Raw genomic sequence first — 20000 nt, 5'->3', positions numbered from 1 at the left:
ACTCGCCTGGATGAGCGCGGCTCCCGACGACACTGGAGAAGCTCCACACCATCCAGGACAAAGCAGCCCCCCCTCCCCCCGCTCGATCGACACGCTCACCCCCACCTTCAGTATTCACTCCCTCCACTACTGACACACAGCGACAGCCCGTGTGTGGGTGGTGTACCAACAGCACCCACACACGGAGACCGCTGCGGGTTCAAGATGGCGGCCATCAGTAGATAACATCAGGGCAGGCTTCAACACCATGGTTTAAACAAAGGCCCGTGTGACTTCACAACAGCCGTGGAGAGCTCCGAGGCGTCTCTGAGTGGGGAGGTTGCTGTTTATTGTCCATCGCTTTGCTGCCGGGGATGGTGTCGGGGTGGATGTGGTGAGTCACCAGTCCTGTAGGCACTGCAGGCCGGTGATGAAGCCTGGGGCCTTCGCTGCGGGCCAGAGGGTACTTACCCCTTCCCCAACTGCTCGCCATTCACCCAGACGTAGACGCCAACTTGGTCCAGGTCAGTTAACCCGATCCAGCGCTTCTCACTGTCGTAATTCGCAAGGAGGTCCTGGAGGACAAGAGAACAAGTGTGAGGGAATTCGAAACGGAGTGAGAACGTCAGCAATGTACGCCGGCCCTTCACCAGAGCTCCAGGTGCCTCCTACCATCCTGAGGTGGTCATCAAGGAAGTCTATCTACCCCCTCTCTCACACACACACTCCTGTACCTGGGGAGGTCTCTCTAACCCTCTCTCTCACACACAATCCTGTACCTGGGGAGGTCTCTCTAACCCTCTCTCTCTCTCTCACACACTCCTGTACCTGGGGAGGTCTCTCTAACCCCCTCTCTCACACACACTCCTGTATCTGGGGAGGTCTCTCTAACCCTCTCTCTCTCTCACACACACACTCCTGTACCTGGGGAGGTCTCTCTAACCCTCTCTCTCACACACACACTCCTGTATCTGGGGAGGTCTCTCTAACCCCCTCTCTCACACACACACTCCTGTATCTGGGGAGGTCTCTCTAACCCTCTCTCTCTCTCTCTCACACACACACTCCTGTACCTGGGGAGGTCTCTCTAACCCTCTCTCTCACACACACACTCCTGTATCTGGGGAGGTCTCTCTAACCCTCTCTCTCACACACACACTCCTGTATCTGGGGAGGAGTCTCTAACCCTCTCTCTCTCTCTCTGTCACACAGACACACACACTCCTGTATCTGGGGAGGTCTCTCGAACCCTCTCTCTCTCTCACACACACACTCCTGTATCAGGGGAGGTCTCTCTAACCCTCTCTCTCTCTCACACACACTCCTGTATCTGGGGAGGAGTCTCTAACCCTCTCTCACACACACTCCTGTACCTGGGGAGGTCTCTCTAACCCTCTCTCTCACACACACACTCCTGTATCTGGGGAGGAGTCTCTAACCCTCTCTCTCTCTCTCTGTCACACAGACACACACACTCCTGTATCTGGGGAGGTCTCTCTAACCCTCTCTCTCTCACACACACACTCCTGTATCAGGGGAGGTCTCTCTAACCCTCTCTCTCTCTCACACACACTCCTGTATCTGGGGAGGAGTCTCTAACCCTCTCTCACACACACTCCTGTATCTGGGGAGGAGTCTCTAACCATCTCTCTCTCACACACACACTCCTGTATCTGGGGAGGAGTCTCTAACCCTCTCTCACACACACTCCTGTATCTGGGGAGGAGTCTCTAACCATCTCTCTCAGACACACACACGCTTGTGTTGTGGGAAATTCACCACTTCGGAGTTAGACTTGGAGGTTCAACAAAGCAGTTTTATTCGGACAAAGCTTTGGGAGAAGCGCTGGCACTCCGCAGTACTTGGCAGTCACCTTCTCAACTACACAATGATAGTTGATCATCTTTTATACTTTTTGGATAATAGTCAGTACGGACATTAGCCGTCAGCACACCGTTACAAGTTGAGTAGACAGATACGGACATCGACAGTTAATACATCATTGTACATAGAGTGGATACATTTATGCAGCTCCGTCCTCTATCAATGACTGGTTTCGATATGTACATTTATGCATTTATGTCCCCATCAGTGGCCGACCTTATTATCAAACTCATTGTTCTGGGTCCGCTCTTATCTCAAGTCTTAAAGTGCCTCAAGCTCTGACCAGTTTCCTGCAGCAATTCAGATACTGCAGGTTTTAAGTCTTTGTGTAATCTCTCTGCCCAAAGCCAGTGCCTTTTAATGTCCCTTCCCAGAGTCCATTTAGTGCCCATCACTTTAATTCCACCATAACAGCTCCCCCTTTTTGGTCAGGAATATTATTTAATAATCCACAGACCAGCAGCATCTTCACAGGTAGATGTTCATCTTTTTCTTTCCTTCCTCGGAGATCTCGACGTCTTCAGGGGTTCCCATCATGCATTCTTCCTCGAGGGTTACACTGGCTCCTGGCACAATTCGTGTCACCATTGCTTTGCAACAGACATTAAGGCATCCAGCAATTAGACAGCAGACAATTACTATTGCAATGAGAATGATCAGTCCATGCATTAAATAGGATCGGTAAGAAGTCTCACAACACCAGGTTAAAGTCCAACAGGTGTATTTGGTAGCAAATACCATAAGCTTTCGGAGCGCTGCTCCTTCGTCAGATGGAGTGGAAATGTGCTCTCAAACAGGGCACAGAGACACAAAAATCAAGTTACAGAATACTGATTAGAATGCAAATCTCTACAGCCAGCTAGATCTTAAAGATACAGACAATGTGGGTGGAGGGAACGTTAAACACAGGTTAAAGAGATGTGTATTGTCTCCAGACAGGACAGCCAGTGAGATTCTACAAGCCCAGGAGGCAAGCTGTGGGGGTTACTGATAATGTGACATAAATCCAACATCCCGGTTTAGGCCGTCCTCATGTGTGCATCTGTAACTTGATTTCTGTGTCTCTGTGCACTGTTGGAGAACAGATTTCCACTCCATCTGACGAAGGAGCAGTGCTCCGAAAGCTTATGGTATTTGCTACCAAATAAACCTGTTGGACTTTAACCTGGTGTTGTGAGACTTCTTACTGTGCTTACCCCAGTCCAACGCCGGCATCTCCACATCTTAAATAGGATCCCCAGGGATCCCCCCACTAGCCATTCCAGCCAGCTACTCCCTTTCTTGGGTCCCTGTCTGAACTCATCAAGCTGTTCTCTTGTGTTATTAATGACTTGGGTGATGTTATAGGATTTGTCTGTGACATGTGTTATATATTTGTCTCCTATGATTGTACATACACCCCCCTGTTGTGCTAACTGGTAGTCCACTGCGTATCGTGTCTGCTGTGCCTATAATCTCAATTCAGCCATTTCTTGGTTAACAGCCTCCAGTGCTTTTGAAGTGCTGTTTCCCAGGATTGTTAATCCACAAACAATATGATTTCTATTCTTTGCACTAATTACTCCTGCTGCCCCAACAGAGACAGGGCTCCAAGGAACCTGTATCCCAGTGATGATCCCATTGTGCCCGGGGTTTCCCAATCAGCGCAGAATTCTTTGCTGATGGCCCGGGTCACTATCTTTCTCCGGATATGCCCCTTCCGAGGGCATGGAACAGTCAGTGGTCCTATTGTTCCTACTGCAAAACGGATCGGGAGGGTTGGTGTTGCTGTCGTGTAGGTGCCGTTGAAGAGGAACACATATCCCTTCTTAGCCCGGCAGCCTTTAGTGTCCCGATGACTGGGTTGTGTATACCGCCAATTTTTCGGTTTACTTGACTCCCCGTTTGATTCTGTTACGGCGAAATTAAAGTGATGGACACAAAATGGTTACCCTGGCACACAAAATGGACTCTGGGAAGGGACGTTAAAAGGCACGGGCTTTGGGCACAGACGGTTACACAAAGAGTTAAAACCTGCAGTATCTGAATTGCTGCGGGAAGCTGGTCAGAGCTTGAGGCACTTTAGATAAGAGCGGACCCAGGACAATGAGTCTGATAATAAGGTCGGCCACTGATGGGGACATAAATGCATAAATGTAACAAGATCAGCCACTGAATGTATAGATCGAAACCAGTCATTGATAGAGGACATAACTGCATTAATGTGCCCATTCTATCTACAATGATATGTTAACTGTCCATGTCCGTACCTGTCTGCGTGTAACGATGTGTTAACTGTCCATTTCCATATCTGCCTACTCAACTTGTAACAATGTGCTAACGGCTAATGTCCGTACTGCCTATTGTCTAAAAGGTATGAAGGTGGTCATCTACCATTGTGTAGTTGAGAAGGTAGCTGCCAAGTACTGCGGAGTACCAGTGCTTTCTCCCAAAGCTTTGTCCGAAATAAAACTGTTTTGTTGAACCTCCAAGTCTGACTCCGAAATGGTAAATTTCCCACAACAATTGGCGTAGTCGGCAAGGATCTCATTGCTGGGAAGTTCGATCGACTGGCCACGATCGGAAAGCCGGGGTAGAGATCATTGAATCTGTGGGAGTCAGATGGGGTCAACAATACAGTTTAAGAGGGGTAAAATTAAGGGGTATTTACAGTGATAAGTATTGATTGTATATGGTATTATAGTGATAAGTACTAACTGCTGATGGTGATAAGTATTGATTGACTGTTGCTCGTGCTGACCGACTAGAGCACAAGGAAGTGTCTGTCTCAAACGTGCAGCCTTAGACCGGTTGTTAAGAGGGGAAATCCCCCACATGAAGGTCAGGACCCTGAAGTGGGCGTAGAGGCACCAAGGGCACTTAGGATTGTGAAGCACAAGTGGCAAAGGTCGGTTAACATCAAACTCTGTAGTGGCGAACAAACGCAGAGTTTGCCACCTGTTTGCATGAAAGTTTGTATAGTTGGGTACTGGACTGTCAATGTTGTAAAGCGGTGCGGAAAAGGAGCTGATTAACTCTGACCTAGAGCCGGACTTCGGTGGAGAAACATGTTGCCGAGGTGGTAATAGTGGCCGTGAGTATAAATAGAAACCCTGAGACGTAGAGAAACACGGTGCTCGGGTGGTAATAGTGGCCGGGGGTAGTGAAGTCCCTATGGAAGTGAAACACATTGCTAGGAAGTAATCGTGGCTGTTCGGTGCCTAAAACACGTTGCCAAGGAGGCAATAGTGACCGGGGGTAGTGAAGTCTGCGAGATGGCAGATAAAGAAGTTAAGAGGGGATCTGCAGGTTCTCTTATCGAAGTGTACATAACAGACAGGCAAGCGTTAATAAAGAGGATGCAAAGGGATGGCTGGGATGCTTCTCAGACGTTAGAACATCAGAGAAAGATGGGGAAAAGAGAGAGAAGACAAAGAAGACAGGGGTATTATTAGTACATCAGTTCGCTGGACTAATTGAGCAAGTAGTCGCCTCTACTAAAAAGTGGAGTGAAGCTAAAGAGAAGATTAGAGAGTTAGAATCCAGAGTAAGGGAACTGGAGAAACGAAACCAAGTGTTAGAGGAGAATCAATGGGCAGGGGAAACTGTTCCTCTACCTCCTTATGAGTCCACACGACCGGGACCAACCGCTCCTCCAGAGGAGTGGGAAGCGCTAGAACACAACTTAGCGCCAGTAACCCGAGGGGGGAACAGATGCGCAGCCAAAAGCAAATTATGAACCATTCACCCCAGGCGAAAGACAGCAGATAATGGCTTCCCTGGGTAAATCGAAGCGCAAACACTAAATTCTGGGAAGAATTCGATACAGTTTGGGTAGGACACCAATTACACCTGAGAGACGTACACCAGCTGGTCAGGGCAGCCTGTCCAGCGGATAAGTGGAGGCAGGTAGCGGGTGGACCCGCCGCTCCTCCAGCACAGGATTATAGTGGGGGACGTTGGACACATGTAGTCGCCCTAACAGCAGAAATAGATGCCCAACAGGCACCCTTCACCCAGTTTAAGACAGGAATTCAGAGAGTTTTAGGAAATGCTCCCACTAACTGGAGCAGAATTACCACGACCAAGCAGCTAAAGGGGGAAGGTGCTTCTGAGTACGGGGAACGGTTGTTCCAAGTATACCAGGAATGCTCAGGGCAAGGAAACCCAGGTCGTGGGGATCGAGCGTTCATCCAGGCTTTCAAGGATGGGCTCTCCAGCGCTCACCAAACCATCCTAAAGATGGGAGTGATCATGTCCCAGGATTACGATGAATTGGTAGAATGGGCTAGTGGCGCACCAGGAGGCGGAGAGGAGAAATCCCAGACAAGAGCAAGGCTAGAAAGAGTAGCCGCTGACAGTAACGGGAACTACCACAACCAAACTGACTTGTCACAATTGTGGCCGACAAGGGCACTTTGGGAGGGATTGCGGGGCCCCAAGGAGAGGAAACAAATTTGGAAGCAGTGGGAAGCATTGCAGCCACTGTAATAAAAATGGACACACACAAGCAGTGTGTTGGGACAAGCATGGGAGACCCCCGACCTGATCCATGACCACAGCAGAACCGGAGGAACCAAGGAACCCCCGGGGTCAGCAAGATTGACGGTCTGCAGCCCCCGTTCACAAGGGTAGAAAGGAGGGAAGGATTTATGTGTCAGCACTAGTAGGGGGCAGGCAATGTGAGATGCTAGTGGACACAGGGGCATCCATATCCGTTACCGACCTACCCTTACCCACTACAAATAAAATGATTTATCTGACCGGGATCGGAGGGAACAAAACACCCGCCTACCTGAGCGAGACCACGTTAGTAGAAATAAATAATCTGTATATACCAATGAGGTTCTATGTGTGCAAAAATAACGAGGGTACAATAATGGGGAACGATTGAATGAAAGAATATGAGATCTTGATAGACTGTGGGAAGGGAGAATTAATCTGGCCAAGACAGGACGGTCGGAAAACTAGAATAGGGAAACTTACAAGTCACCTCAAAACTATTAAGGTGGCCACAGTCACCACCAGAAATTGGGAATTAGAGACAGGAGGGTTCGGAGCCATCTGTGCTTCCGTCCCCGGAGTATGGGCTGAAACAAAATTAGATACCGGCTTAACTAAAACGGACCCAATCAAGGTACCGGGACCAGAGCATAAGCCACACCGACAGTACCCAATCAAACCAGAAGCAGAGAAAGCTGTAGTGGAGATAGTTAAAGGGTGAGTGGAAAGAGGGATCCTGAGAGAAACCACAAGCACCACGAACTCCCCAACATGGCCAGTGAGCAAACCTGACGGAAGCTACAGGCTCACGATAGATTACACCGGACTTAATAAAGTCACGTCCAAGCTGCACCCCATTGGAGCAAGCCCTTCGACAATCCTGAATGGACTGTCACAGGAGCATAAAATATTCACAGTGTTGGATATAGCCAACGGATTCTGGTCCCTACCCTTGGATCCCGAATCCCAAGACAAATTCGCCTTTACAGTGGGGGACAGGCAGTACACTTGGACCCGTTTACCACAGGGATTCCACAACAGCCTCGCTATATTCCATCGAGTAATGAGTGACATCCTGAACAGGGTAGAACTGCCAGAGGGTAGCACGACCCTACAATATGTAGATGATATCTTAATAGCTTCAGAATCCAAGTCAGGACATCAAGAAGCAGTATATCTGGTATTAAACGAACTAAAAACCGCAGGGTTAAAGATGAGCCCCAAAAAGGCACACGTCGGGAAAACACAAGTCCTGTACCTAGGACACCTTATATCCCAAGGGCTTAAAGAAATGCCAACAGACCGAAAGAAGGCGATACAACAAATACCGCGGCCCATCACCGTAAGGGGGGTCAGGAAGGTGCTGGGTCTGTTTAACTGGAGCCGACGTTTTATCCCGGGATTCGCAAAATTGGCAGAGCCCATACAAAGACTAGTCAAAGGGGGAAAACCAGCTTTAAATCCCGTAGAATGGGGACCCGAGCAGGGAGAGGCTTAAACTAAACTAAAAACAGAACTGATATCAGCCCCTGGACTAGGGTTACCAGATTCCAATAAAGACTTCCACATCCACTGTAATAACGAAGGAGGGTTCTATTCCGCAGTGGTAACACAGGACCATGGCGACAAAAGGAGACCCATAGATTATTATTCAACAGCAGAAGGGCTGGTAGTCACCGGACTGCCAAGGTGCATCGCTGCCTTGGATTGTGCCACCTGGGCTGTAAAGGTTAGTGAGCCAGTAATCATGACAGGGAATATAATCCTTCACACCAAACACACCTTGGTGGAAATGCTGAACACAGGAAAACTAAAGTCAGTCTCAAACATGAGAAGGGCTCAATGGGAAGCTGTCCTCCTACCTCCCAGCCAGTCCGTAATAATAGTAAGGGATACAGGGAATAACCCAGCAGGAGGGATTTTAGACACAGGAGAGCCACACAATTGTGGGGATATAGATATGGACGTAGGAGAAGGTAGGATAAAGGATGTACCTTTAACAACAGGTGAGGAGACCCTTTTTGTAGATGGTCCACACAAATATGTGGATCACCCCGGACAGGGTGGGCAGTAGTGAATGAGAAATTAGAGACAGTAAAGGTCAGGAAGGATTGACGGAGGTCTATCCGCGCAAGGTGGCAGAACGAGTGGCACTCACACAGGCACGAGAGTTATCCGAAGGCAAAACAGTAAACATATATACAGATAGTCGGTACGTGTTCGGGGTAATATACGACCAAATGACAGCATGGGGTAGGAGGGGGATCATAACCACGGGAGGAACTCCTATCAAACACCAACAAAGAATTGAGGCATTGTTAAAAGCTGGTGAGGAACCTCGAGAAGCCGCAGTAATGAAAATCAAAGCGCACCAGAAAGAACCAGGAAGAGATTACCCAGACTGGTTAAATGTCAAAGGGAACTAAGCCACTGATAGAGCAGCACAGCGAGCCTGAGAACAAGAGACAGTTGGCGAGCTGCCAATAGCAGCAACGGAACAGACAGGAGATGAAATAGATGTTCGGGACTTACATGAGGATACCTCGAAAGAGGAAAAGGGGAAGCACAGGGAGCGAGCAAAGGGACTGATAACGTTTGGAGACGGGAGGATAAGGTAATAGCACCAGAGCGCATACAAAACACCCCATTGGAACTACACCATGGACTCTCACACGCGGGTAGAGAGGACATGATAACTAATATCGGGAAGGAGTGGTGGTGGAAGGGAATGGGAAGAGATATCGCCCGACACTGTCACCGATGTGTGACGTGCCCAACTCTCTCTCTCTCTCTCACACACACTCCTGTGTCTGGGGAGGTCTCTCTAACCCTCTCTCTCTCACACACACACACTCCTGTATCTGGGGAGCTCTCTCTAACCCTCTCTCTCTCACACACACTCCTGTATCTGGGGAGGTCTCTCTAACCCTCTCTCTCTCACACACACACACTCCTGTATCTGGGGAGGTCTCTCTAACCCTCTCTCTCTCTCACACACTCCTGTATCTGGGGAGGTCTCTCTAACCCTCTCTCTCACACACACACTCCTGTATCTGGGGAGGTCTCTCTAACCCTCTCTCTCTCACACACACACTCCTGTATCTGGGGAGGTCTCTCTAACCCTCTCTCTCTCACACACACTCCTGTATCTGGGGAGGTCTCTCTAACCCTCTCTCTCTCACACACCCTCCTGTATCTGGGGAGGTCTCTCTAACCCTCTCTCTCACACACACACACTCCTGTATCTGGGGAGGTCTCTCTAACCCTCTCTCTCTCTCACACACACACACTCCTGTATCTGGGGAGGTCTCTCTAACCCTCTCTCTCTCACACACACTCCTGTATCTGGGGAGGTCTCTCTAACCCTCTCTCTCTCACACACCCTCCTGTATCTGGGGAGGTCTCTCTAACCCTCTCTCTCACACACACACACTCCTGTATCTGGGGAGGTCTCTCTAACCCTCTCTCTCTCTCACACACACACACTCCTGTATCTGGGGAGGTCTCTCTAACCCTCTCTCTCACACACACACTCCTGTATCTGGGGAGGTCTCTCTAACCCTCTCTCTCTCTCACACACTCCTGTATCTGGGGAGGTCTCTCTAACCCTCTCTCTCACACACACACTCCTGTATCTGGGGAGGTCTCTCTAACCCTCTCTCTCACACACACACACTCCTGTATCTGGGGAGGTCTCTCTAACCCTCTCTCTCTCTCACACACACACACTCCTGTATCTGGGGTGGTCTCTCTAACCCTCTCTCTCTCTCTCACACACACTCCTGTATCTGGGGAGGTCTCTCTAACCCTCTCTCTCACACACACACACTCCTGTATCTGGGGAGGTCTCTCTAACCCTCTCTCTCACACACTCCTGTATCTGGGGAGGTCTCTCTAACCCTCTCTCTCTCTCTCACACACTCCTGTATCTGGGGAGGTCTCTCTAACCCTCTCTCTCTCTCACATACACTCTTGTATGTGGGGAGGTCTCTCTAACCCTCTCTCTCTCACACACTCCTGTATCTGGGGAGGCCTCTCTAACCCTCTCTCTCTCTCTCACACACACACTCCTGTATCTGGGGAGGTCTCTCTAACCCTCTCTCTCTCTCACACTGACACACTCCTGTATCTGGGGAGGTCTCTCTAACCCCCTCTCTCTCTCACACACACTCCTGTATCTGGGGAGGTCTCTCTAACCCTCTCTCTCACACACACTCCTGTATCTGGGGAGGTCTCTCTAACCCTCTCTCTCTCTCACACACACACTCCTGTATCTGGGGAGGTCTCTCTAAGCCTCTCTCTCTCACACACACACTCCTGTATCTGGGGAGGTCTCTCTAACCCACTCTCTCTCACACACACACACTCCTGTATCTGGGGAGGTCTCTCTAACCCTCTCTCTCTCACACACACTCCTGTATCTGGGGAGGTCTCTCTAACCCTCTCTCTCTCACACACACACTCCTATATCTGGAGAGGCCTGTCTGACTCTCTCTCTCTCTCACACACACGCATACACACACTCACACACACTCCTTTGTCTGGGGAGGTCTCTCTAACCCTCTTTCTCTCTCACACACACACACTCGTATCTGGGAAGGTCTCTCTAACCCTCTGGCTCTCTCTCTCACAGACACTCCTGTATCTGTGGACGTCTCTCTAACCTTCTCTATCTCTCTCTCTCCCTCTCCCTCACGCACACACACAAACTCCTGTATCTGGGGAGGTCTCTCTAACCCTCTCTCTCTCACACACGCCTGTATCTGGGGAGGTCTCTCTAACCCTCTCTCTCTCTCACACACAGTCCTGTATCTGCGAAGGACTCTCTAACCCTCTAACTCTCACACACACACTCCTGTATCTAGGGAGGTCTCTCTAACCCTCTCTCTCTCACACACCCCTGTATCTGGGGAGGTCACTCTCACCCTCTCTCTCACACGCACACACACTCCTGTGTCTAGGGAGGTCTCTCTAACCCTCACACACACACACACTCCTGTATCTGGGAAGGTTTCTCTAACCCTATCTCTCTCTTACACACACGCTCCTGTATCTGGCAAGGTCGCGCTCTCTCTCTCTCTCTCACACACCCCTGTATCTGGGGAGGTCTCTCTCACCCTCTCTCTCACACGCACACACACTCCTGTATCTGGGGAGGTCTCTCTAACCCTCTCTCTCTCTCTCACACACCCCTGTACCTGGGGAGGTCTCTCTAACCCTCTCTCTCTCTCACACACAGACACACTCCTGTATCTAGGGAGGTTTCTCTAACCCTCTCTATCTCACAAACACACTCCTATATCTGCGGATGACTCTCTCACCCTCTCTCTCTCACACACACACACACACACTCCTGTACCTGGGGAGGTCTCTCTAATCCTCTCTCTCTCTCTCTCTCTCACACACTCCTGTATCTGGGGAGGTCTCTCTAATCCTCTTTCTCTCTCACACACACACTCTTGTATCTGGGGAGGTCGCTCACCCTCTCTCACTCTGACACATACACACACATATACACCTGTATCTAGGGAGGTCTCTCTAACACTCTCTCTCACACACACACTCCTGTATCTAGGGAGGTCTCTCTAACCCTCTCTCTCACACACACACTCCTGTATCTAGGGAGGTCTCTCTAACCCTCTCTCTCACACACACACTCCTGTATCTAGGGAGGTCTCTCTAACCCTCTCTCTCACACACACACTCCTGTATCTAGGGAGGTCTCTCTAACCCTCTCTCTCACACACACACTCCTGTATCTAGGGAGGTCTCTCTAACCCTCTCTCTCACACACACACTCCTGTATCTAGGGAGGTCTCTCTAACCCTCTCTCTCACACACACACTCCTGTATCTAGGGAGGTCTCTCTAACCCTCTCTCTCACACACACACTCCTGTATCTAGGGAGGTCTCTCTAACCCTCTCTCTCACACACACACTCCTGTATCTGGGGAGGTCTCTCTAACCCCCTCTCTCTCACACACTCCTGTATCTGGGGAGGTCTCCCTAACCCTCTCTCTCTCTCACACACACTCCTGTATCTGGGGAGGTCTCTCTAACCCTCTCTCTCTCTCTCTCTCTCACACACACACACTCCTGTATCTGGGGAGGTCTCTCTAACCCCCTCTCTCTCACACACTCCTGTATCTGGGGAGGTCTCCCTAACCCTCTCTCTCTCACACACACACTCCTGTATCTGGGGAGGTCTCTCTAACCCTCTCTCTCTCACACACACACTCCTGTATCTGGGGAGGTCTCTCTAACCCCCTCTCTCTCACACACTCCTGTATCTGGGGAGGTCTCCCTAACCCTCTCTCTCTCTCACACACACTCCTGTATCTGGGGAGGTCTCTCTAACCCTCTCTCTCTCACACACACACTCCAGTATCTGGGGAGGTCTCCCTAGCCCCCTCTGTCTCTCACAGAAACACTCTTTTCTCTGGGGAGGTCTCTCCAACCCTCTCTCTCTCTCACACACACCTATATGCCTGGGGATCTCTCGAAAACCCCTTCTCTCTCCCACACACTCCTGTATCTGGGTAGGTCTCTCTAACCCTCTCTCTCTCTCTCATACACTCTCCTGTATCAGGGGAGGTCTCTCTAACCCTCTCTCTCTCTCACACACACACACTCCTGTATCTGGGGCGGTCTCGCTAGTCCTCTCTCTCTCACACACACTCCTGTATGTGGGGAGGTCTCTCCTACCCTCTCTCTCTCACAAACACTCCTATATCCGGGGAGGTCACTCTAACTATCTCTCTCTCACACACACACAATCCTGGATCTGGCGGTGTCCCTCTAACCCTCTGTCTCTCTCACACACCCCTGTATCTGGGAAAGTCTCTCTAACCCTCTCTCTCTCTCTCACACACACTCCTGTATCTGGGGAATACTGATCCTCCCATTGTGCAGGACGCCCGTAGCACCGACCCTCCCACAGTGCGGCGCTCCCTCAGCACCGACCCTCCCACAGTGCGGCGCTCCCTCAGCACCGACCCTCCCACAGTGCGGCGCTCCCTCAGCACTGACCCTCCCACAGTGCGGCGCTCCCTCAGCACTGACCCTCCCACAGTGCGGCGCTCCCACAGCACTGACCCTCCCACAGTGCGGCGCTCCCTCAGCACAGACCCTCCCACAGTGCGGCACTCCCTCAGCACTGACCCTCCCACAGTGCGGCGCTCCCTCAGCACTGACCCTCCCAGTGCGGCGCTCAATCAGCACTGACCCACAGTGCGGCGCTCCCTCAGCACTGACCCTCCCACAGTGCGGTGCCCCCTCATCACTGACCCTCCCATAATGCAGCGTCCCCATTTCCCGCATCCCCTGGCGACTGAGGGAGGGCAGAACCTCTGGCGACCTGAGAGAGGCTTTACGCTGACCCCCCGCACCGCTCCCCCCCACACCAAACCCCCCCCCCTCCCCCCCCCCCCTCCCCACCTCCGCCCTCCCCCCCACGCCCCCACCCTACCTGCTGGCTCTCGGTGGTCACCGTGGCAAGAGTGCTATTATTAGCCACGCAGGAGTGGTTGGCACCATGCCAGTCGCTCGACTCCTTTGAGAAGTAGTAACAGGTCTTGTTGATTTTTGACCAGCCCCAGGGGCAAGTGCTGTTGATGCCATCTGCAATCAGGGCAAACAAGATGGTTTAACCTCCATTGCAACCCTGGATCCCGTAACAGCACCATCCCTCTGTCCCCGAAACAGCACCATCCCTCCATCCCCGAAACAGCACCATCCCTCCATCCCTGAAACAGCACCATCCCTCCATCCCCGAAGCAGCACCATCCCTCCATCCCCGAAACAGCACCATCCCTCCATCCCCGAAACAGCACCATCCCTCCATCCCCGAAACAGCACCATCCCTCCATCCCCGAAACAGCACCATCCCTCCATCCCCGAAACAGCCCCATCCCTCCATCCCCGAAACAGCCCCATCCCTCCATCCCCGAAACAGCCCCATGCACCAATTTTTACCCGACGCGCCACAGAAAGCATCCTTTCTGGTTGTATCACAGCTCGGTCTGGGGCTCCTGCTCTGCCCAAGACCGCAAGGAACTACAAAAGGTCGTGAACGTAGCCCAGTCCCATCACGCAAACCAGCCAAGATGGTGGCTTCCCCGCATGGACAGGCCTTGGTTTCGGGAGATCTAAACACCACCCAACCCCCAGCTCACACTTACCATCAATGAGGGTGTTCAATAATTCACGGGTCCTGACCAACAACTGGCCGCAGCTCTTGTTTTGGCGGCTGTAATCATGTTCCAATCGACTGTAGTTGGCCCGTAGGCTGTTGTACCTGTGTTCCAGTTGGCTGTAGTTGGTCTGTAGGCTGCTGCGTCCTTTTCCAAATTGGTTGTCATCTGCCTGTAGGCTGTTGTAGCTGTGCTCCAATTGGCTGTGCTTAGCCTGGAGCTGATGGTGGTTCCGGTCTAGAGTTCAGAGGGTAAAGTTCAAGGTCAGTGTTGGGTTCAGCGGTGATTCTGAGTGACCCACGTTCCTGGTGTTTGGGCGGTACAGCGCGCTGTCACTCCCGGAGGAGACGACTGAGGGTTGGAGAATGACTGGGAGGGTCTTCCCCGGTGACTGTCGACAGCGGGGGACAAATATATCGCCCGGAATTCCCCCAATCGCTCCCTCCAAATCCCTCACTGTCTCCTCCACTCCCTCCCCTCACACCAAATTCTCTCTGTCTCTCTCCCCCCTTTCCAGCACCCTCAATATCCCTCACTCCCTCCTTCAATCACCCTCAATATCCCTCACTGCCTCCTTCAATCACCTTCAATATCCCTCACTGCCTCCTTCAATCACCCTCAATATCCCTCACTCCCTCCTTCAATCACCCTCAATATCCCTCACTCCCTCCTTCAATCACCCTCAATATCCCTCACTGCCTCCTTCAATCACCCTCAATATCCCTCACTCCCTCCTTCAATCACCCTCAATATCCCTCACTGCCTCCTTCAATCACCCTCAATATCCCTCACTCCCTCCTTCAATCACCCTCAATATCCCTCACTCCCTCCTTCAATCACCCTCAATATCCCTCACTCCCTCCTTCCACCACCCTCAATATCCCTCACTCCCTCCTTCAATCACCCTCAATATCCCTCACTCCCTCCTTCCACCACCCTCAATATCCCTCACTCCCTCCTTCAATCACCCTCAATATCCCTCACTCCCTCCTTCAATCACCCTCAATATCCCTCACTGCCTCCTTCAATCACCCTCAACATCCCTCACTGCCTCCTCCGCACCCTCCTGCACCCAATTCCCTCATTTCCTACCACTCTCAATCTCCCTCCACCTCAGGCCTCACCCCCTTCCCCTGTCTGTTCTCACCTGAAGAAGGGGCTTGGAGCTCCGAAAGCTTGTGTGGCTTTTGCTGCCAAATAAACCTGTTGGACTTTAACCTGGTGTTGTTAAACTTCTTACTGTGTTTACCCCAGTCCAACATCTCCACATCATGTTCTATTAATGACCAGGGGGCGTAGGTGTAAGGTGTGAGGGGCAAGGTTTAAAGGGTACCGCATGGTAGATTGTTGGATAAGGTTAAATCTCACGGCATCCAGGGTGAGGGAGCGAAATGGAAAAAAAATTGGCTTCTTGACAGAAGCCAGAGGGTGGTTGTAGAGAGTTGTTTTTCAAACTGGAGGCCTGTGACCAGCGGTGTGTCTCAGGGATCAGTGCTGGGTCCACTGTTATTTGTCATTTATATTAATGATTTGGATGAGAATATAGGAGGCATGGTTAGTAAGTTTGCAGATGACACCAAGATTGGTGGCATAGTGGACAGTGAGGAAGGTTATCTAGGATTGCAACAGGATCTTGATCAATTGGGCCTGTGGGCTGACGAATGGCAGATGGAGTTTAATTTAGATAAATGTGAGGTGATGCATTTTGGTAGATTGAACCAGGGCAGGACTTACTCAGTTAATGGTAGGGCGTTGGGGAGAGTTACAGAACAAAGAGATCTTGGGGTACATGTTCATAGCTCCTTGAAAGTGGAGTCACAGGTGGACAGAGTGGTGAAGGAGGCATTCGGCATGCTTGGTTTCATCGGTCAGAACATTGAATACAGGAGTTGGGACGTCTTGTTAAAGTTGTACAAGACATTGGTAAGGCCACACTTGGAATACTGTGTACAGTTCTGGTCACCCTATTATAGAAGGGATATTATTAAACTAGAAAGAGTGCAGAAAAGATTTACTAGGATGCTACCGGGACTTGATGGGTTGAGTTATAAGGAGAGGCTGGATTGACTGGGACTTTTTTCTCTGGAGCGTAGGAGGCTGAGGGGTGATCTTATAGAGGTCTATAAAATAATGAGGGGCACAGATAAGCTTGATAGTCAATATCTTTTCCCAAAGATAGGGGAGTCTAAAACTAGAGGGCATAGGTTTAAGGTGAGAGGGGAGAGATACAAAAGGGTCCAGAGGGGCAATTTTTTCACACAGAGGGTGGTGAGTGTCTGGAACAAGCTGCCAGAGGCAGTAGTAGAGGCGGGTACAATTTTGTCTTTTAAAAAGTATTTAGACAGTTACATGGGTACGATGGGTAGAGAGGGATATGGGCCAAATGCGGGCAATTGGGATTAACTTATGGGTCTAAAGAAAAAGGGCGGCATGGACAAGTTGGGCCGAAGGGCCTGTTTCCATGCTGTAAATCTCTGTGACTGTGAGATGAACAAGGCAAGTTTTTTTTACACAGAGGGTGGTGGGTGTCTGAAACTCGCTGCCGGGGGAGGTTGTGGAAGCAGATACGATAGTAATTTTTAAGGGGCATCTGGACAAATATATGAGTAGGGATGGGAATATGGTCCCCGGAAGGGTCGGGGGTTTTAGTCCAGAGGGGCAGCATGGTCGGTGCAGGCTTGGAGGGCCGAAGGGCCTGTTCTTGTGCTGGAATTTTCTTTGTTCTTTGTCTGATTCCCTCCCTCCCTCCATCTCACCTTCACAAGCCCTTCATTGTCCACTCCCGCTCCCTTCTCAACTCACCCACTTGAAGCAACACTGGCCAAACCTTTCCTCAACCACTCAATGGGCCAAGGGATGAACCTTGACCTCAGAAAGGCCTTGACCGACAGGGCGAAATTCCCAACTCTGCTATTCGGAGGCAGCCATGAGACTTGCCCGGGGCTGAGTCCCTCGATTGGGTTGGTCCCCACCTCATGGCTAGAATGTTTTGCTCAGAGGCGGAAGGAAGCTCCATTTCAGACTGGGGATGGTCTTCCCTTCAGGCCCAGTGACCTTCGAACTCTTCCGTAAACCCTCACCTTCCCCCTGACCTGTGACCCCCGAGAACCGGATTGCGCACGCCCCCACCAGCTTCCTGGCGATCCCAAAAAACACATCTTAGAGCACGCATTGGCATGGGGACGGGTGCAGCTGGCGGGATAGATTTCCCCCGCCCATTCACCCTGATGTTTCTGCCTCATTTCAGAACTGTGGGAGGGTCAGTGCTGAGGGAGCGCCGCACTGTGGGAGGGTCGGTGCTGAGGGAGCGCCGCACTGTGGGAGGGTCAGTGCTGAGGGAGCGCCGCACTGTGGGAGGGTCAGTGCTGAGGGAGTGCCGCACTGTGGGAGGGTCAGTGCTGAGGGAGTGCCGCACTGTGGGAGGGTCAGTGCTGAGGGAGCGCCGCACTGTGGGAGGGTCAGTGCTGAGGGAGCGCCGCACTGTGGGAGGGTCAGTGCTGCGGGAGCGCCGCACTGTGGGAGGGACAGTGCTGAGGGAGCGCCGCACTGTGGGAGGGTCAGTGCTGAGGGAGCGCTGCACTGTGGGAGGGTAAGTGCTGAGGGAGCGCCGCACTGTGGGAGGGTCAGTGCTGAGGGAGCGCCGCACTGTGGGAGGGTCGGTGCTGAGGGAGCGCCGCACTGTGGGAGGGTCGGTGCTGAGGGAGCGCCGCACTGTGGGAGGGTCGGTGCTGAGGGAGCGCCGCACTGTGGGAGGGTCAGTGCTGAGGGAGCGCCGCACTGTGGGAGGGTCGGTGCTGAGGGAGCGCCGCACTGTGGGAGGGTCAGTGCTGAGGGAGTCTCGCACTATGGGAGGGTCAGTGCTGAGGGAGCGCCGCACTGTGGGAGGGTCGGTGCTGAGGGAGAGCCGCACTGTGGGAGGGTCAGTGCTGAGGGAGCACCGCACTGTGGGAGGGTCAGCGCTGAGGGAGCTGCGCTGCACTGTGGGAGGGTCAGTGCTGAGGGAACGCCGCACTGTGGGAGGGTCAGTGCTGAGGGAGCGCCGCACTGTGGGAGGGTCAGTGCTGAGGGAGAGCCGCACTGAGGGAGAGACACTGTAAAGGGAATGAGGAAGATACTCACAAATCAGGGCGAGGGGAACCACAGCAATAATGAACGCAATTAAAAAAACCGTGAACAATATCTTGAAGAGGTTTTTGCACGATCTTCCTGAAAAAGGGAGAGGAACTTTAACAAGAATCTAATCAAACAAATATGAAGAAGAAAACTCTCTTTAGAACCATTTACACCACTCGCCTATCTGAAGAAACTGAACTGAACCCAGCCAGATACGGGCTGCAGGGTGGCACAGTGGCAGAGCGGGTTAGCGCTGCTGCCTCACAGCGCCAGGGACCTGGGTTCGATTCCCAGCCTCGGGTCACTGTCTGTGCGGAGTCTGTACATTCTCCCCGTGTCTGTGTGGATTTCCTCCGGGTGCTCTGGTTTCCTCCCACAGTCTGACAGCTGTGCTGGTTAGGGTGCATTGTCCGTGCTAAATTCTCCCTCAGTGTTACCCGAACAGGTGCCGGTGTGTGGCGACTAGGAGGTTTTCACAGTAACTTCATTGCAGTGTTAATGTAAGCTTAACTTGTGACACTAATAAATCAACTTTAATCATTAAAACTGTCTCTCTCGGCCTGTCCCTGTGGGTTCGCACTGCTGCCACACAGCACCGGGGATCCGGGTTCGATTCCCGGCTTGTGCGGAGTTTGCACATTCTCCCCGTGTCTGCTTGGGTTTCCTCCGGATGCTCCGGTTTCCTCCCACAGTCCAAAGATGTGTAGGTTAGGTGGCTTGGCCGTGCTAAATTGCCCCTTCGTGTCCAATGAATGTATAGAATAGGTGGATTGGCCATGCAAAATTGCCCCTTAGTGTCCAATGATGTGTAGGTTAGGTGGATTGGCCATTCTAAATTGCCCCTTAGTGTCCAAAGATGTGTAGGTTAGGTGGATTGGCCATGCTAAATTGTCCCTGAGTGTCAGGGGGCCAAGGTAGGGAAATACATGGGGTTACGGGTCTGGTTGGCATTGTGGTTGGCGCAGACTCGATGGGCCAAATGGCCTCCCTTTGCGCTGTAGGGATTCTATGGTTCTATAAAGTTCTGAGAGGCGTCGATAGGGTTGACAGTCATTCCTCAGAGTTGAAATTTCTGATACTAAGGGGCACGCACTTCAGGTGAGAGGGGAAAGTTCAAAGGAGATGTGAGGGGTGAGTTTTTTTTTTACATGGAGAGTGGTAGGTAGCTGAAACCCCCTGAGACATCTCCCCTGGCCACTTGTGGCTGAAGATTCGGGGAAACCTTTCTCTGGTTTCCTGAGACACTTCGACGCTGAGGTATGGGAACAGGAGGAGGCCATTCAGCCCTTCGAGCCTGCTTTGCTATTCATAAGATCACAGCTGATCTTAACATTCGCTGAGTCAACTTTT

The 20000-nt window shown here is 51.7% G+C and overlaps 1 protein-coding gene across 1 annotated transcript in view; it reads right to left on the bottom strand.

Annotated features, from left to right (window-relative positions):
• The window catches only part of LOC144487463 (uncharacterized), a 24368-nt gene that overhangs the window by 1053 nt on the left and 3315 nt on the right, over positions 1 to 20000 (bottom strand). The window contains exons 2-5 of the mRNA XM_078205559.1: positions 18657 to 18743; positions 14526 to 14774; positions 13814 to 13965; positions 451 to 554 (exon numbers count right to left, since the gene is read on the bottom strand). Coding sequence (XP_078061685.1) covers positions 451 to 554; positions 13814 to 13965; positions 14526 to 14774; positions 18657 to 18743 — 592 coding nt within the window. The remainder of the gene's footprint in view (positions 1 to 450; positions 555 to 13813; positions 13966 to 14525; positions 14775 to 18656; positions 18744 to 20000) is intronic.

Source organism: Mustelus asterias, unplaced genomic scaffold (assembly GCF_964213995.1).
Source record: "Mustelus asterias unplaced genomic scaffold, sMusAst1.hap1.1 HAP1_SCAFFOLD_819, whole genome shotgun sequence".
Lineage (NCBI taxonomy): Eukaryota > Metazoa > Chordata > Chondrichthyes > Carcharhiniformes > Triakidae > Mustelus > Mustelus asterias.
This window is presented reverse-complemented; position numbering and strand designations above follow the sequence as displayed.